This window comes from Accipiter gentilis, chromosome Z, assembly GCF_929443795.1.
Source record: "Accipiter gentilis chromosome Z, bAccGen1.1, whole genome shotgun sequence".
Lineage (NCBI taxonomy): Eukaryota > Metazoa > Chordata > Aves > Accipitriformes > Accipitridae > Astur > Astur gentilis.
This window is the reverse complement of record NC_064919.1, coordinates 49,432,791-49,452,539: the sequence shown is the minus strand read 5'-3', so window position 1 is coordinate 49,452,539 and position 19,749 is coordinate 49,432,791. Positions and strand designations below refer to the sequence as shown.

The 19,749-nt window shown below is 40.9% G+C and overlaps 1 protein-coding gene across 1 annotated transcript in view; it reads right to left on the bottom strand.

Annotated features, from left to right (window-relative positions):
- Positions 1 to 19,370, bottom strand: part of RORB (RAR related orphan receptor B) — a 137,880-nt gene extending 118,510 nt beyond the window's left edge. The window contains exon 1 of the mRNA XM_049795491.1: positions 19,196 to 19,370. Within this exon, the coding sequence (XP_049651448.1) occupies positions 19,196 to 19,202 (7 nt within the window). The 5' untranslated portion in view covers positions 19,203 to 19,370. The remainder of the gene's footprint in view (positions 1 to 19,195) is intronic.
- Positions 19,371 to 19,749: the final 379 nt, after the last annotated feature.

Genomic DNA, 19,749 nt, shown 5'->3' with positions numbered 1-19,749 from the left:
TTGCTGGCCTTCACAGAACAATTACTACAAAACATGCCTCATCAGATACTGTACCATTCCTGCAAAGAATATAGCAGCTTTTTAGCACAGCTCCTAGGTTTTGTGAAATGGAAAAATGCTGGACACCATCAAAAACATTCTTGGCTGTTTAGGGATAGAGATGATACAGAAAATATTTCACACAGAAGATAAGAAAAGAAAGTGACTTTGCATGGCATTTTGAAGCCTTGTTCCTCTCAGGTACTCTCAGAGGTAGCACATCAGGGAATAAAAACAATGGCCTAAATAGATACAGAAAAAAATTCCATGACTGATTTGTAGCTACAGCACCTGATCTAACCACACTCTTGACCTGCTTCTGCACCCTGCTCTCTCTCCTCCTTCGCTCCATCTTTTCTGAATAAGCAAGTAGCTAATCCACAAGACTTGATGTGGCTGACCATAATCACAGCCTATCCTATACTGGTACATGTTAAACTCATCATCATTTGGACTACCATGCTAGAAGAAAAGAGATGCCCATCCCTCCTGCCTGCATCTTGGGCCTCAAGAAAAATCCAGGATTCATATTTGCTCTGCTAAAACAAGGAAAGATGATTTAAAAGATTTTCACAGTATTTGGCATGGTTTTATTCCAGCTGAGGATCTTCCTCAGATCTGACCAACATAACCTTCAAAGACATTTCCCTAGCATACCTAGCCTGGAAATGAGCTAGACACTAAACGTACAGGCTGGGAACACTGCAATAGCCCTTAAGTCATAAGAATAGTTTGGACGTAATGCTTTTTGGGGGGACTGTCCTGTGTTTTTTTCATCCAGGCTTAGTGTCTGGAAAGGAAGCCCTCATTTTTAAACTGCAGCAAGATGTGTCCGTCTTTGATGACAGCCAAAGTTTTTTTAAGATCAGCTGCTGAGTACAGAGAGGTACAGTTAATTTAAGAGTCTTCTTGTAGAAGACAACAGTGGAAGATGTTTATTTTGCTACTGACCATTTTTCATGAAAATTTCCCCTCGAGGTCTTGGTGTCTTCAGACTCATTTCTCAGTAAGTGCCGAATTTCATAGCATTACATGATGTGCCAAGAAGAGATTCCTTATCCAATGCTCTGAGCAACTTTGGAAAAAAGCCAAACCAAAAGAAAACAAAAGAGAGAAGTTTAAGGAGAAGCAGGTTTTTGCTTAGGGTTTTTTGAGGAGGAGATGAGTTGTACCTGTTCTTTATCTACTGCCTGAATGAGGAGAGACAATGTACTTGGTCCTTGTTAAATAATGGTAAGTTTTGTTGGCCCTTGTTGAGGGTTAAGTGCACATACTATCCTGGAACCTCCCTCTTTTGATTCAATGTTCTGTGGAAAAGCCTCTGCTCCAAATTGTCATCCTCTCCTGTATGCATATACTCACAGACATTTTGACCTCTTCCCCACATCCCTCTATGCCACGTCCCTTTGGTGCTACTGAATTGTGCTGACCTCCAGCAGGTGATGTGAAGTCCACATGGGGTGGCCAAGAAGATGATGGAGGAAACCCCTAGTGGATAGATAATGGCATTAGATGAGACAGTGAAGACACAATATGAAGTAGATCATGGGGTTTTGTATAGAGCACCTGTTTGGGCTATGAAGAGTTATTAGAACCTTGCTAGAGATGCTCGTGAATTAAGTATCCAGCCTGATGGTGCCCTAGAGACCATCTCTGGCAACTGGAAACACTGGAAGAGTGGAACAAACTTCAGGAATTATTTAGGAGACCTTGAACAGCCTGGACATGGCCTAAGAATCAAATGATTACCTAAAAATGGAAACATGGCACCTCTTTCTTTCCAGAGCATAGGAGCATGCTTTGCATTTGGACAGAGCTTGGTGAGAAAGGGAGCCCCTGGATAGCTTTAGAATAAAACAAAACACTTTGCAAAAAATCTCTACAGTAACACTTCGGCAAATGAAGGGAAACTACAGACTTGCATGCCTGCAACAGAGTTCAGAATACAAATTGTAATAAATTTCACTGTGCCACTGTGGAAAACCTTATGAAATGTATTGCTCGGTCTACGCTCTTACCACTTCTTTCTTCAGTAATGTTTCCCCACAGGACTAAATAGTAGGTCAGTCCTATTTATTATCAGAATTTGGGTAAAAATACTAGTGCAGCAACAGCAAAGCTGAGATCAGTGTAATTCTGAGAAGCAAGTTCAGCATTATCTTTGGCAGAAAGATGTATGTTAAGGCAGTGTTGATGGATACAACATGAAAAATATTTTTAAACTTTAATTAAAAGGTTAAATTCTACCTTTCCTTCCCACATACATGAAGGGCAAAAGTGAAGTATTTACGTTTTGGTGAGACAAGATAGCCATATGTCTACAAAAATGCTTCTTCAATCTCTTCTTTAAACCAAGTTAGCAGAATTAACTTAAATTTTAACAAATGACACCATCCCCAAATCTGCTTTTGCCATTTTCATTTTTCCAGCTGTGACTCAACACATCAAGACATAGTCCTCAAAATATTTCCTTTTCCTAGAGTTTTTGAGTTCCCAGCAAACCCCTCAACATACCAAAATAGCTGCTTTTTTTTTTTTTTTTTTAAATGGCAAGGTAATGTATTGATCCCAAAGTTTCTTGCTTAGCCTTAGATCTTTTTGCTTAAGATGTAATATTTCCATGCAGATCCTGAAATGTTTCTAAAAGAAGAGAACACTGGCACAGGATGTTTTTGAGGGATTCCCAATCACACCATAGATTAAAAGGGTTTTTTCTGTTGGTTGATGTTCAATTGTTTTCATCCTCAACACACCACGGAAGGGATAAAATCTATTTGGAAAATGAAGGCAACAAACATCACTGCAAACACTAGCTTCCCATCCAATTTGATTTATACAAATGAAGACAGAAACAGATCAATTATTTGTTTAAATATTTTTCTAAGATACCCAGCCTGAATCTATTACAGAAAACCATAAGGAATCAAGCTGCTACACAGCACAGCTCTTGATGCCTTTCCTTTTACTACTGGAGCTGACCAGCTGAAGAAACCAGCTCTATGCCTAGACCTTTAATTGAAATCTGCTGCTGAGGGGAATTATACCATGCTATTGGCTGGTGCAAATCGGTCTGCCTAGCAACAGCAGCAACAAGTTTCAGTGAGGTGATGTGACACAAACTAGCGATTGCCTCTGTGGGCACCAGTTTGTGGAAGTGGAATATTTAATAGCCAGTGCTCTTCAGAGAAGGCAGAAGCAGCCAGTCGCAATTAGATGATAAATAAAGTATAAATATGACTTCCTTAAAAATATGCACTTTTAAATGCATACTTTTGAGCTGACTCAAACCAGCTTTCCATATGTGTTGACAAGCCTATGTTTTATTTATCAAATACTCTTTGAAGGAAATGTTCATGTAAAATATGAACGTGCAGGACAACTGCATCAGCCATAAAAGTACCAATAAAACCTCAAGTTAAATTAACTAATGGGAGATTCATTTAATCTCATCTCATTTTAACCAAAAATATTTTTGTAGCTGTCCATAATTTTTTATGTCAAAGCATCATTTGTGTGTTGATAACAGAACAGTACATCACTCCAAAGCAAATTTTCCCTGCATCTGATTTCATTTCATGTTGTGCTTTTAAAATAGTGATACTCACAAGGCACATCTGTAGTGTGGCAAAGCAGAGCTCTGACGTCAAGACTCTGCAGAAATGGGTCCTACTGAGTAAGATTCATGGGGTTACGTGAACACACAGTATAACTTCATTCATGATAAAAAAACCACAGCTTTGTAAAATACAGGAAAAAATTATCCAAAAACATCATGGTGGCCCTAAATCCAGGGGGCCAAAGATGACCTTTGCAAAGTTATGTGCTAGAAGAGAGCAAAACCATTCCAAATTCTCAAACAAAGAGAAGTCACTCAAACAAAGGAATAAGAAATGTCATACATTAAGTTTTGAGACTCCTGAGAATGTTTTTGTAATGTTCACAGAACTAGGTCTAATACATGCTTCTAACAGTATGATTTAATAAAAAAAATGCTTTTTCAGAAGCAAAATTAATTTTTGATGCATTTCTGCCTGACTTTAATGGCTTTCTACTTGTTATTTAAAAGTAACAAAGCCACAGCTGCCCTACAACACACATTTATACCATCTCCTCATTATCACAGCTGAATAATGAAACAATGTGTATCTCTGAAGTTCAGCCCTCCTTTAGCAGAAAGTCCAAGTCAGCATTTCTAGGAGAATTTCTTTTAATGGATTTACAGAAGCAACCCACAAGTATCAATATTCGTGGTGCAAACTCGTATCTTTGTTCTGGTCTCTCTTGCTCACTCTGTCTCTTTTTGAATTTGCTATAAAAGCTAAATTAGGTCTCAAGGGCACTGCACCACTAAACAAAGATCTCTTCTAGCCCATTGTGATGGAAGTAAATGTACTCAGGAGGGAGATGTACTTAAAGGAGAGGCTAAAGTGTCTCCCTCCCCCAATTCTCTCATCTTTAACACAGATTTCTTTACCGCGCTTCACAAACTCACTCATACACTCACCCCTCCTCCTTATAGCTTTCTCTCTTTCTCAGAAATGTAGCCAGCTAAATTTACTGAAGTGGAATAAAAATCTTTTTTGGCATAACTTGGTAAGCTGTTCCAACAGTTACATGATTCCTTCTACAGCCTCTTCATGGATATATACATTTAAAACAAATAAGAATACTTACTCTTTTCAGCATCAGAACAGCTATTTTAAGAGGATATATCCACAGTCCAATCTGCACCCTTATTACGACTCAATAACAAGTCAGTTCTACTCTCCCTGTGGTTTCCTGTCTACTGTTGCTAATAACAAAGTTCTAATATTTCCTCAACTTTAGCTTCATTACCACAGGATTTAAAGTTAAAGACACACTTACAATATGCCTCACTATGAGGGATCACAGCTTTCACTGAGAGGGAAAAGAAAAACAAAACCAAACCCCAACCAAAACCTGAACCATATGATATATTTCCTGCTCAGTTATGATAACAAAAGAATGAAATATTTAAAAGTTTAAAATATTAAAAATACTGCAAAAAAAACCATAAAATTAAGAATGCTGTATTCAGCTGGCAAGTCTAGTATACACCCACATATGTATGTATGTTACCTGAAATTTGGCATTATAAACGGAGACTAGTGATTACCACTTCCATTGGACATTGAGAAAATCTTGTTCACATATATTTAAAAGAAGAAATCAAGATTCCTGTAAAATAACTTTTCTGCTGACAGACAGAAAAATACAGAATAATGTTTCAGAACAACTGATTTAATCCTGGGCTCCCTGCAATGCTTAAGAAGAACTCTATTTTTTCAGCTCAATTTTCTATCTCTGAAACCTTGGAAGTCTGGAATAGGTCTGAATATTCTTAGATACTTTTGACAGAATGGCCCTAGTAAGTAGAAATTACTTAAGATCACTTAAGAGAAGCCCATCACAGAATAGAGACTCTCATGTTTGTATATTAGATTGCAAAGCTTATTGTAGCACACAGTATTCTCTTTATTTGATATAAAATTCTAATGCTCCTGTCACTCCTGCTGCAGCCTTTTTGTATGCCTGGTCCATTCTTCAGAGTTTTGATAAAATTTGTGAACTTTGTAAAAGCAGACTCAAATTGAGCGTCTAACCTCAAGAAGCAACTTGAGCTATTTTACATATTTGTTACATAATATTATGCTTTATTAACGTATCTTACTTCAGAAGCAAACATCTTTTCCTATCAAGTGAAATGATTTCAAATTAATAATAGACACAGAGACTGTATACACATTACAAATGAAGGTTCAACACCAGGTCGGTAGTGACTGAGCAAAATAAAAATGCCATGACACTTGGTGGCCTGCATGAAGTAAGTTGGTGGTCTCAACCCAGGCCTCAATGGACTTTGTTCATAAAAAAGGAAAAACAAAACCCACCACATAGCACTAATTGGCACCCCTGTTGGCACTGTCAGCGCAAGGCCAAGGTTATAATGGCCAGAGGAAAAGGATCTTGCAAGGTCAGCATTGAGGCACAATAGGGAAATGGCACGGGAGAGAGACAGCCCCAGTGCCCTGGGCAGTTTGGCTCCTGGGAACTTTGTTAGGTCTGCACCTAACAAGATCAGCCCAACACGGACTTTTGCACACCAGTCACCTCACCTATGCAACTATTTGCATGCCAAAAACCGCTTCAGGAACAGGTCTTAAATGTCTGCAGGGTACAGAACAGCCATCAATCTGGCACCTTTTTGAAGTAAAGAACACATCACATGTGAAGGCACTAGATAGCAAAATCCCTAGGAAAGTTCTAATTTAACTGATTTGACAAAATTCCATCACACAAAAGCTTTCTGCATCTTTTCCTTACTGTATAAAGATGCTGAGTGTATCTGCAATAGAAGGGGAACTATTATCTTTCACATAGGCATAAGCAGTCATGCAGGATAAGAAAGTAAATAAATGACATAACTTAAATACACTTTTTGGGGGCTTTCTTGTACATGAATAGTTGATAAATGTCACTACAGAAAGCATTCATCATTGTGCATAACTATAGATTAGTCTCATATGGACAATTCCAAATTCTTCTTCAACCTGCCTTTCTAATGAGTCTAATGAACAGCATGGAAGGATCATATTCCAGGTTCATCCTTAACACCTATTCAATAGCCTTCTTCTATTAAGCCTACCAGTAAGAGAATACTTGTGGCAGAAGCAGCTCACAAAACGAAGAACCACAAAGACTACAAGAATATGAAACGTATCAAGAAGCAACAAGTAACTGACAACCAGTAGAGGTGGGGATTTAAACTAATACAGCACAAAAAAAATCTAAAAGGTAATATGCAACTGCAATAAAACCCCAAACCAATAAACATACATCAGAATGATTGGCTAGCTTTAAGACCAAAACCTGATAACCAAACAGGATTGGAAAATGGCATATTATTTTCTCTTTTTCCTCTTCATTATGAACTAAAAAATACATAGATATGTAAAGTGTTATGCTTGGATGTGAATACATTTCCTATTGGAAATGGACATTTTTTTAAAGTCACATAACAGGAAAATAGTATTATTTGATTTTCAAGGAATTGTTCAACCATTCTATGCATAAATGTATCAAAATATCACCTATTCCCTCATGAAATATGAAACATATCTATACATACATCTAAACTATGAAAACTTTTCAGTTACCTCACTGAGCAGTAATTAAAATACTAATGGTTTAGTACTGCTTAAAATACCGTAACAGTTGGCCTCTAGACAGTGATCAGTAGTCTCACAGAAATAGCCTTATTCCTTAAATGAAAAACAATTCCTAAACAATTTCTATTATTCTTGACAGTAAACTGAAAGTTCATTCTTCGATTTGTTCCACAGTGAAGAATATATCAAATGCTATTTTGGAGATTATGAAAAAATCACAATATGCATTTAATAGCATTTGTCTTCCTGAAATTATTTTATCCTGCTGCTTATTTCTGCCCAAAAGATAATATAGGTTAACGCTGGGTCAAAATCTGATGCATACCTAAACATTTCAGTAATAGCATAAAGACTTTCCTCTGAGACATATATCCTCCTCTAGCTCGGCTGATCCTGAGAAAGGATGAAATAGACATTAACGGATGACAGCTTGGCGCTCTGCCTGTTTCATGCTTAGGACTTACAGAAAACTACAGGTGGGAGGTGGGAAAGCAGAGAATTCATGTAAATTAACCTCCTACACTACCAGAGTAGTTTTCCGAAAATTCAGATTTCCTTTTTCTTTTTGGTTATGGAGAGTTCTGCGATTGTTTGGTTCTGTAATAAGCTCTGTGGCTGCTACAGAAGGAAAAGTTAGCCAACAGTATATACTTAAAAATCACCGTGGTCTTGGAGAAATGGAGAGCAACATAAGAGCATTCTTTGTTTTATCTTCTCAGCTTGGAGAAAAGATCTAAAGGCATTATTTCCATCTCACAAAAAAACTGTTTTGCTGCAATCAGATGGGACATTATCTCTTCACTGCTACATTTCCACTGTCTCCAAAAGCCTATTATATGAATTAGGTGAATAGATAATTTAAAAGAAATAAATAAATCCAAAGATACAGGTAAATTCTTCTACCAGGCAAGAGAAAGAGCAGGTGCTGGCAACCAAGAAGTACTAGGGAAGCAGAGATTAATCTCTCAAGCCCCTCTTCTATCTCCAAGGCTACAGGCATACAAATGTAATACTGGTACATGATGGAGATGTAGCCAGGCCAAGATTTAACAAACTGTTTATTTCTTCCCAACAGCATAAACCAAAAGGAACAAAAGGGTGCAAAGAACGAAATTTCTTTCTGTAATACATGGTCATGACGGTCTAATGAACTAATTACACATTTTCTAACAAGTGAATGAAGTTTAGTGTCAAGAACTTCTCTGAGTGTACTGCTTTTTAACAAAAGTGACTGAAAAAAAATAGAGAAAGAATGAGGGACAAAAAAAATAACAGAAAGATGGCGGGGGGGGGGGGGGGGGGGAGGAGAGAAAACAAACCAATTTGATAGGATCTAGAATTTAAAAAGATCAGGTTTGGCTGTATTTTCCAAATGACATTTTAATTTTGCAAATGACTAACTTGGCTGAAGTGCAGTGAATACCAAGCTTGTACAGACAGCTTACATAACTGTGTATGTGATGTTCCAACTTGCAGCACTCCTCAGCAACGGACCTCTGGATATACATAGTGAAGTGAATGGGACTGGATGTCAGCATTTAGCTGAATACCAAATAGTTTGAAGTCCCACTACAACGAATCTACATGCAACACCAAGTAATGGAAAGTAACGCAATGAATACATTCATATTGTACATTCATTCTTTTCCTTATTTCACTCCTTTTTTCTATTACTTCCACTTCTCTCTTTCTTTCTCTTTTCTAACAGCATGCCCACTGTAGTTAACTCCACCTTCAGTGAGGGGAAGTTGAAAAGTCCAGAACTTTATAGTACAGGACCGTTCATGTTTAAAAAAGCCCTTCCATCTCCTCACTCTTCCTTTTTATATTCTGGGGTTTTTTCCTTTACTTTTCCACTTCTTTCAGATCACTCTCTTTCAAAACAGCTCCCTTTCTATTCAGTTTGGTTTTAATCCAAATTCACCATCCTTTTTTCCTCCCTGTTTTCTCTTGCACCTGTTTAAATTCCCTGTTGAAAGCATATATTTCTCTCCTTCAGTTTTATGATGCAGCTGGCACAATTTTTTTCTCCTAAATTCTGCTGAAGCCTGAAAATGGCTTGCTGCAAAAGGTCTTATTTAGTGTCCTGTTCTTCATGGCACTCCCACTAGTGTTCATAGCAATTGCTGATTTAGAACACATCTTGGTAAATGGCCTTTTACAAAAATAAACATTGGAATTGTGGCAAACTCAAATCAATGATAAATGAAGAAAGCAACTTCTGCATAGGCACCTGAATTAAGACAGTGCAAGTTCTCTGCCCACTTATCCACTGAACTCAAAGTGATAGTATTATTTAGCTCTTCCATCTTCTGAAAATCAGAAGGCTGTAAACAACCAATGAGCCATATTGTACCATTAGTTTTACAGTAAAACATTCTAGCCAAGTCTATAGGGAATTCTGTTTCAAAATTAAAGATGCAGCTTGGGTCAACCACAGCTCTGCAGACAGATTTCACTCAGTTGATGTAATATACTGTAACATACATTTGCTTGAAATACTGACACATATGAACAGTTTCTCCAGAAATCTTTGTGTGATAATTGTTGCTTCTCAAAATGTCAGAGTAGATATTGAATGCAAAGTTTTCTGCAATTTCTTTCTTTTTTCATTTTTTTTTTTTTAATAATACATTAACTATGAATTAAATTATGGCTAAATTATGGTAGTTACTAGATACTTTTGAAGTTTGATCTTTAATATTGCAACAGCTGCCACAACACTGGTAATGCCTTCATTCTTGACCAGTTCAGACTAAGGAATTTACTTTCATAAGCATTTAGAAGTGCTCTGCAAATTGTAGTGGAACATGATGCGCAAGTTCTTTAAGCTATGGAACAATTTGTAGTTTCAGTTATTCTCAAAGCATTTTAATCAACCATACTTTGCCTCTATTGACATTGTTTTTTTAAATTTTCCTCCTTATTCCTCCTTAATCATTTGAGAGATTAATATAATGTGAATTTTCCAAAATTGGCTATGGGTAAGAGGAAACTAGTATATATTAACAATTGTGATTCCTCAGTAAAGTGCATCCCATTCAAATAAATGAAAACTGTTTTATTTATGTGTGGCTGTAATTCACACTATTTAATAGTTGTGATTTTAGATATAAATTTAGATTATTTAGAATACACAGATTTTTGAATGATAAAATTTAGTAAAAGTGTTGCTGTTTTTTACTTTTCCCAATAAAGCAATATTAATTTTAAATGCAAATCCCCCACTACTCTAGTTCGCACATCTAATAAAGACTACTGGTGCAGTACTGCTTACACACTATCTATAGTATGATATATATTACAGATTTCCATACATGAAAAAAACAGTTAAGCTGATATTTCTTGTATCACATTTCCATTTCCATATGTATTGGTTTAGAATGAATGGTTTGTGTCATTAAAAGGAGAAGTCTGGCTTGCTGACAGAAACTTACATAATTTTCACAAATGCACTGAAAGAAAACAATGGCAGTTTTAATACAAATTCCAATCTAAAATAATCTGTGCTTGGTCATTAGTGGAACTGTCTCCAAAAGAAAAGTTTCTTTTCTTCATAAAGATGAAATCGCCAAATCGCACTATGCCTTATTAATACATTTCTTCTCTAGTGCCATTACTTCTCTGTGCCACTAGACTGTGCTGCATTTGTTCATATTTGTCCTCCCACTGCATTTAAATATCTGGCCTCAGTTCCTCTGCATGGTCTCTCTTTTCTTTCAGTTCATTCCAATTAAATACTAAATACAGTTCATTGTACAAATATTGTACAAAATCCCCCAAACAATGCGCATTGAAGTAAGCAATGCTTTTCATAGCCAGTTTGCTGCTTCATTCTTCTTCCAGACAGACAAATAGGAAAAGAAACAATAGAGCACCTGTTTCACTACTTAGTCAGGACCTGAAATATAACATTTACTTTCATTTTTTTCATCTTGCTTTGGGAAGCAAAAGCGGTGCTGCACTGTTGAAGTGAACAAGCGATCAAGTAAAAATTTGCCAACAGGTTTTCCAAAAAGCACTGCTGTGGCAAGCTCTTAAAAAGTTAACTGGCAGCAGTTTATCATCATCTAGTAAAATCAGGACATTTTTCAAGAAGGAAAAAAGAAGAAAACACACGTGAATGTCTCTAAACAACATTTTTAATGAAAATATTGTCCTTAACTTTGTTAAACTCTGTTTTATACAGTTCACATATAGTAAATTCACTAAACTGTCCTCCTCCAAAAAAAAGATTCTCATTTCCAATTAATCTTTAAGAAAATAATTTGCTCCATAGTTTTCACTCTGCTAGCTAAAAAACAGAAACAAGGCATCAACTCCAGGATCGGATCTATAGTTTCCAAATATCTTTCAAACAAGTGTAAGCTTTCAATGTGTAATGCACACTAAATAATCTAACCTCCCCAAATTCTCAAACTGCATAAAGCCTATCACACTTTACCTCCTGTTGTAGTGGGAATGGTAATTTAAGAGTTGCTTATTTATAAACAGCCTTGTCTTCACTTTTTACACTTGAAGTTTATTTTAGGAGAACCATAATTTCATTTGAGACCAAAACCAACCCGCTCCAAAACATAATATGCTACCCTCTTGACAGCTCATTATTTTGACAGTAGACTGAACTGCAATTTAACAACTTCTTGTCTTCTTTTGATCTAGCTTTTTCCCCCCTATGAACACCCTCACTCAAAAAAACTCGTAATACATATTACTTGTAAGAGTAAAGACATTTTTAGTCTAAAGGATTGCTTCAGAGAGTGAAAAAAATTATATTAAATGGTAATGCATACCTTGTTTGGAAATGTTACTCTGAAGGATAAAGTCACTTATGGCTACCGTGGATTAATGAAGCAGAAATATGACTCTTAAAAAAAATATTTTGGTGTGAAGGCTGTTTGTTGTGTTCAGAGAACCTTCTAAGTGACCATGGATAACTAAAAGGGAATCAGTTAACTGTGCGACCACCTCAAGAACATCTATAAGCAGACAGAATGCTTTAAAGACTGACTTTATAATAATCTTCAAAATTACTCTTAAAATAATACTGCATTTTTAGCTATGCTAAAATGTTTATTACCATGTGTAGCATATTCATGCCTAAATATATTACAAACGTATGTATTTTCTTAATCTTTACTTAAAGATTGATTTAGCCACTATTTACCAGCAGCAACACAGCAATCAGCATAAGCATAACAATTAAACAAACTAATTTATTGATAATTGAAGAACAATGTTTTTGAATACTTTTTATACATCAGCATTAGCTGAGAAAACAAGTAGCATGTTTACCAACAGCTCTTTCCAGCAAATAGGAATTTCCAGCCAAGCCAACAGCTATATTCAAGCATCAAAGAGTAGTAGGCAGGCAGGAGTGAAAGGTGATTTTATTGAAATTTCAGGGCAAGAAGATTTTTTAACGTGTCATGCTTCTTACAACGTTGATTCCCTGTAAGCCTTTATAATCATTCATGTTTCTTACAATCCCAAGTCACTCGGTTTCAAAGGGACACAGAACAAACAGCCTGAAATCCAGTTTGCCTTATTTATGTGAGTAGTGCCATCAAATCTAACTGAACTACTCGCATAAACAAGGCCCATGATAACAGGAAAACTCTTTCAAAATGAGTTTGTCTGTCAAGCAAACAATTACTTGATGTTTACTCTTTAATGAGTATGTGATTTTAAATGTCCATGATCCAGATCCAGATTTTTAAAATTTATTGAATTTTTGTGCAGCAATAAAAGTGTCGATCTTCCTTAAAAATTGTGTAGATGCATTGTAATTGACAATTCATCAAAATAATTCATCATTAATAGCATAATAACAACATTTATGTCAAACTAAATTAGCCTATATACTTGTAGCAGAGGCAGAAACAGCTGTCATTCTGTTTGCATAAATGTCCAGCAGAATGTGTCTGGCAAAGTTAAGTGCGAGCATTTCTGCTTTATAAAAAATAGTTCCAAGACAGCAAAAATACAGACAGCCAAATGTCTCATCAATAGGACTACTCAAGTGAGTAAGCGTTGTTCAGTCAAACAACGACCAGACCATCACAGCTGTATTCTATTCTCAATCCTGTGCATAAGTCAGAGTTTTTAATATGCTCATGAAAGCAATATTAGAATCAAACAGGAAAACAGCACAATCCAAAAGGCACCTTCTGTCTGCCACCCCCACTGACACTGTGTGATGTCTTATCCTCAAAGCTGCACTGCAGACTTTGCCCAGACTGCATATAGAATCGGAAGGAACAACAACATTGAACTTTATAAACATGAAGCACAAAGAACAACATTTTGACATCTATAGTTTGTCTATGAAAGTCATTATGGAAAGCCCCAACTGTGCTAAATGCACAAAGCTGTTAAAATTGCTCTTTAAAGAAACTGATTTTAAATTCAAATGTATCAGGTTCCTTAAAATTTACACTTTGGTTGAAATTGATTTAACAGGTTTATTACTAAGCTCAACAGCAAGTGATCTAGGACAGCATCTTAGAAGTGTAAAACAATGTGTAACCAATAATGCACTACTGTTACCTCATGATTGTGTAGTAATGCTCAAAGTTTCTTTTCTTCTTTTTCTTTTCTTTTTAATAATTTCCCTTTTGTCCTATTTAACTACAACTGGTTATTTATACAACTATTATATTTAGCCCGATTTACCATAAACGCCGTTATAACACCTGTGATTTCCCTCATTAAGACCTCAATAGATAGGGCTGTGGGTTGAAAGGGCAGCATATGGACTACGAAAGGGCTAGTTAACTAACCCATTATACTGGTGCACTGGTAAAGCTCATTTCTATTCATCTGATGATTAGTTCAATCAATATTTACTCCTGTGTGCATCTTTTGTCTTCAGCTACAAAGCATACATTCTTCAATTTCATAGCACAGAACTTGATTTCTGTGAATTCATTTCATTGCTTGAGAGGAAGGAAAATAATTTCTTGGATAGCTTGGGAATCTTTCACTACTTCGATTTTGTTTTCCTGTATCAGGTAACCAGTGTCCATACTATGGCAGATCCTAGTTCCTGGAACTGTTTAATAACACACAGTACTGTTGAAGGTATACTTACTTCATTCATACATTTCTTAATAGGCACACGTCAACATCATGTATAGCAGTACCCATGATAGCACCCTGAAGACCTTCCACTAGTTAGCACAAGTCCATTTTAAACAAGAATTCTGACTTCCAGTTTACTCAGAACACATATTTTTTCTCCTGGTATATTTTTCCCCCAAATGTTGATACAGTTTAATCACAACACACAAATTAAGTGATCTCTACTTGCAATCGTGACTGTATTGTCAAATGGCTAAGTCATATCAAGTTATTGCTTGTCACTGTATTTGTAAAAGGCCAATAGTGGATGTCAGACATTTTCCATACCACGAAAGAGAAATCATTTCCAGCTCATGCACATGATATTTTCATAGTTCTTATATTAATTATCATATTACAGGTCACCAGACTTCTATCCACAGAAAAACAATTTTCTCATTTAAAAAAACCCCAAACCCAGGAAAAAAAAAAAAAAAAAAAAAATCTTTTCTACGGTAAAAATTCTAATGATGTTAAACCAGATAGTTTTCTATTGATGAACTTGCATTATGTATGCCCCTCCCACCCTCAACACTATGGCATAATACAACAATTAAAGATAAATGCAAGATACCCTTTGGAATGTAAATATGGTACAATTCAAGTAGGCTGTCATGCCTCAAGTTTGATTTTTGTCCATTCTAGAGAGGTGTCACTCCATATTAACTATACACATTTGTGGGCTTTATTATGTAACCCAGTAATAGTTTATTACTGACTCATGATTTTCTAAGCATTTACTGGCATTTGTTAAAATTTGACCTGCGAAGGCCTAACACCAGAAACTTGAGTTCTATCATGTATCAAGGCATCTCAATGAAGTCACATAACATTATTCAGGTAAGTAGTTAGCTAGATGCACCATGCTGTGATGATGAAGAGATTTTGCTGTAGTGGGGTAGGGTCCTAAGTTTGTCAAAATCAATATTGCTTCTCTCTTACCACCTTTGTTTTAAATAGTCAGTGTGTTCATTTATGTATTTTAGGATAGTAATGTTATATATTCCAAATTTAGTAATATTTATTTTTCCTGGAATAACTTGTGAAATAAGTTTCCTTTGCTTTAATGAGCTTATAAAGATTCCCTGCACTCATCTATGAAGTTAAGGAGAACTTTCTCAGTTATCCAGACTACCTGTATATGTTACTTAATAAGCTCTCTCAGCAATACTGCAGATAGGACTTGTTTGTTTCACACTTTCCTAATTACTGACAAATATTTCAGTGATGCTAAGAAAACAGAATAACTATGTAACATTATGTAACATGTATCATTGTTCAGTCCTGACACCAACAAGAGAAAACTACACAGAAAAATTGGCTCAAATACCTTGGCTTCAGGGTTTTGTGGTGTTCCTTTTCCTTAAAACACGAAAGATAAAGCTTTTTTGTAAGATTCCCAACTGAAAGCTTAAATATTACTTTTGCAGTATAAGGGGTACTCTGTGTGTCTCCTTTAACATCACTTTCACAACTTGAATAATTGTGATCACAAACTTGGGGTTTGTGTGCGTATAGGTAACATGTGCCCAGAGTAAAATTAGGTGATTTGACTTTGGGTTTTTGCCACTTGGTTATTTTTTTATGTTTGCGTATCAGCTGCATAAAGCTGTTACAAATTAGTGAATTAAACTTTACAAATCAGTTTAACAAAAATTAAATCACAACATAAAAAACCCGTAACTTATTTTCTTTTTAGTTAAGCAGCACAATAATTTTAGTGCTTTTTCAGTCCTCTTTTACTAAAAAAATATACTTAAGTACACCTTTTATGTTCATAACCTCCTCGCAGTATGTTTGCAGGAGTGGGACAGGAGGAAGGAAGGAAGACTGTGAGGAATGGTCACGGTAAATCTCATTCTCTCATACTCATGTTTGCCTCTCTAAAAAAATAGGTATAAAAGTCATCAGCTTCCAAAACTTCTGTTCCCATTTCAGAGGGAAATACCTGAACCTACCATGACAATGAGAGCACCAAGAGCACAAGCGCTCAGCCCCCTGTACCAGAATATTGTTCTGCTCCAAGTCAGCACAGCTATGTACCCTCAAAGGGATTTAAATCAAGATTTGAAGTACAGGAATTATTATTTTGGCTAGGACATGACCAATGACTGTAATGCAGTGGTGCAACAGCTAAGGTGTGACCCAAAGCCAGCCGTGCTTCCATGGGATGGGGTGACCGACAGCCCCTGTGACTGCCCGGCGCTTTGGGATGCAGGAGGCAGTAACACAGGCTGGGTATTTTCAGAAGCTCTTTGGCCTCCACCTCCAACGTGGAGCAGGTAAGCAACCACAGCAGCTCCTGCGCATCCCAGGCACGTTGGGCTGAGTGCATCAACTGCAGCTTGGAAGGATCACAGCTCAGCTGGGAAAGTCCAGGGGAACAGTGCACGTGTACAAGTGAGAGAGCTTTTTCCTTTAAAACCAACAGCGAATACAACATCGCTGAAAACAACTATACCTTCACAGGAAGGCTTACAGCTTTCTAAAAGCATTAATTCACAGAAGCTCACAATCTGTTGTGATATACATTTATTTCCTTTATTGGGAAAGCCGCAAATGCAATGGACAGATGCTCTATTAGCGTACAATGTTCTTGTTCATTTGAGGGGGCGTCAAGCGCTGCTCTCCTTTCGACGTACACCTGATGTAAAGCACCAGTTTGGTAACCTCTTGCACATGAGTTTTGCACAAGGATGAAAGTTGCCTGCCTGTTGTTTTTCTCCTCCCTCCATCCCAGCCCCTTCTCCCCGCTTCCCTACCCCCCCCCACCCCCCACCCCGCCACAAATCCCTTATAGAGCAAGCCTAAACATAACGCAAATACAAACTTGCATGCTCGGGGCACAGCAGCACCTCTTCACGGACAGTAGCTGACAGCACAGCGCAAGGGGCGGCGGCAGAGGCGGCCCGCAGAGCGGGTTGCACACCCCGCCAGCGATGCCGCCAGGTGTGCGGAGAGGTCCGCCTCCCTCCCCCTGACCAGGACCTTGTTTTAAAGGAAAGGGCCGGAGCAGAGGGACGGCGTTTCCCTTCGCGCTTGCCGAGGGGAGCGCCTGCGCTCCGCGGGGGCACGGGCCGCCCCGAGGCGGGGGAGGAGAAGCGCGGGGGCGGCTCTGGCTCGGGTGGACAAACCGCCCGGAAAAAGGGGAGGGGGGGGGGGGGGGGGGGGGGGGGCTCCTGCCCAGGGGATGCTGACGGGCGCGTTTCGAAAACGACCCCGAGCGGCTGATCGGCTCTGCTCGCACTGGAGGCGCTCCGGGGGGAATAATGAAGAAAACCCCACAAAACCCCAACGAAACAACAGCAACACCACCACCACCACCCCCACCCAAAACCAAGAAACACCACCCCCACCCCCCACCGAAGCTGCAACAGGGTCCCCGTTACAGAACTGCGAGTTTTCTCTCCGTTTCCTGTTGCTCTTGTGAAAGACAAATACTGTTTGGCAAGTTCTTGCCAGATGCCCCAGAGCGAACGCCCCATCATCTAAGAACTCAGGGGGGAAAGTCGGGGTTTTTTTTGTTTCTCAGCGCAAACGTCAAAGGTACAATCACATTAAAGAAAATTACACACAGGCGTGATTTGTTAGCGCTGTTAACGCACGCAGGTGCAGGAGCGGGTATCCCGCAAGAGGAAATCCTAGCTAAAAGTTGTTTCTAGGCTGTGCGTCCCCATTCATTAGAGCAAACCGGAGACCCAAGAAATCTGCGCGCGATGTCGCCGTCAACCCCGAGCGCGTTCCGCTCCTCGTAAGCCCTTCTCCCCCCCCTCCCCCGCCCGGGAAGACTACTTTTTGCCCCTTTGCCACGCCGTGAGGCGAGGCAAGTAACCGGGCTGAAGAACTGGGCCATTAAGGGGGAGCGTGTAAGACGGGGAGCGGAGGAGATGCGCAACCCCCGCGGGTGCCCGGGGTTGTTCTCGTACTGGTGCCGGTGCTCGCGTGGCCCGGGGAAGGGGCCCAGCGGAGTCCGGCCCTGGGACACGCGGAAACATCGCGTTCCGGACACCCCCCTCCCCCCCCCCCCCCCCCCGCACCCACTTAGGCGTCTTGCGTGCCAGCCACAGCGCGCAGCCCCCCTCCAGCCCCAGCAACCCGGCAGCTCTCCATGCCTGGGGGCGTCCCGTCGGTGGGGATGCTCCGTGCTTTCCTGCGGGACCCTCACCGGGTGGGACTGCCAGCCCTGGGGGAGGCTCTGGCTGCCCTCCGAGCTGGGGCTGCGCCGGGGGCGTTGGCTCGGGGGGCCGCGGGAGAGAGCCGCGGGCACGGGGAGGAGGGTCCCGGGCAGCGCAACCGTTCCCGCCCCGTTGTCAGCCCCCCGGGGAAGGGGACCGCCCAGGCGACACGCCGGCTGGGCAACAGGGCGAAGCCAGCGACGAAGTCCTGAGAGCAACTTTTGGAGAGGGAACGGGGAGCCCCTTCCCGCGCTGGCAGCGGCCCGGGACCAAGCGACAGGCGGGTTCTGCGGTAGAGGCCACCTGCCGAGGGCGAGCGCGCCCCGTGGACAGTTGCGGGTGGGGACTTCGCGACACGGGCGCCGCCAACCACTTGCTCCTTCCCTCCCACCCCGCGCGCTGCGACCCAGGGCGACGCCGGGCTTCCTCGCACACTTTCGTCGGGGGTGTCCGCCCGCCCCTCCGGCCGCGGAGGGGCACTTCGGGCAGCCTCCCCCCTCCCCGCGGGTGCGGGGAACACGCCGCGAGCAGCCACGCCGGCGGGCGGGCGTGACCCGTCAACTTTCTCCCCCGGACCCTCTCCCCCCCCCCCCCCCCACCCCCACCCGGGCACGAAACCTCCTCCCCGGCCCCTTCCCAGAAAAGAGCCGCCCCCCCCGGCCCGCTTACCTCGCATGGTGTTGGCTCCCCGCTCCGCGCAGTCATGAAGCTGGGAGCCCGGGAACCGCGCCACAAAAATCCCGTCTCAGCACCCGCGGAGACGGCGTCCGCCGCAGCTCTGCTCCGCCGGGAAAACCATACCTCCGAGGCGGCTCCGCGGGGCGCGGCTCCGCGGGCTGCCCGCCGCCGGGCGCGCTCCTCCCTGGCGGCCGCCCCGCGCCCGCCCGCCGCGGAGCCCCTGCGGGGGTCGCCGGGGCCGCGCAGCGGCGGCGGCGGCTGGCTAGTGGCGGAGCGGGGGAGGGGGGAAGGAGAGGAGTTACGCTAGGCAAAACAGGAGAAGCAGGCGGAGGAAGAAGAGAGGCTGGGGCTGCGCGGATGGCAGAGCATGTGCGCTTTCACATGACACCGGCGCCCCTCAGCAGCTCCCCGGTGCGGATTTCCACTGCGCAGCCACAGGGACGCGCGGAGCCGGAGTGCGACCCGCCGCCAAAGCGGCAAAGACGCTTATAGCGGGGGGAGGGCGGTGCCACCGCCGCGGCCCCGCCCGCTGTCAGCGCCGCCGC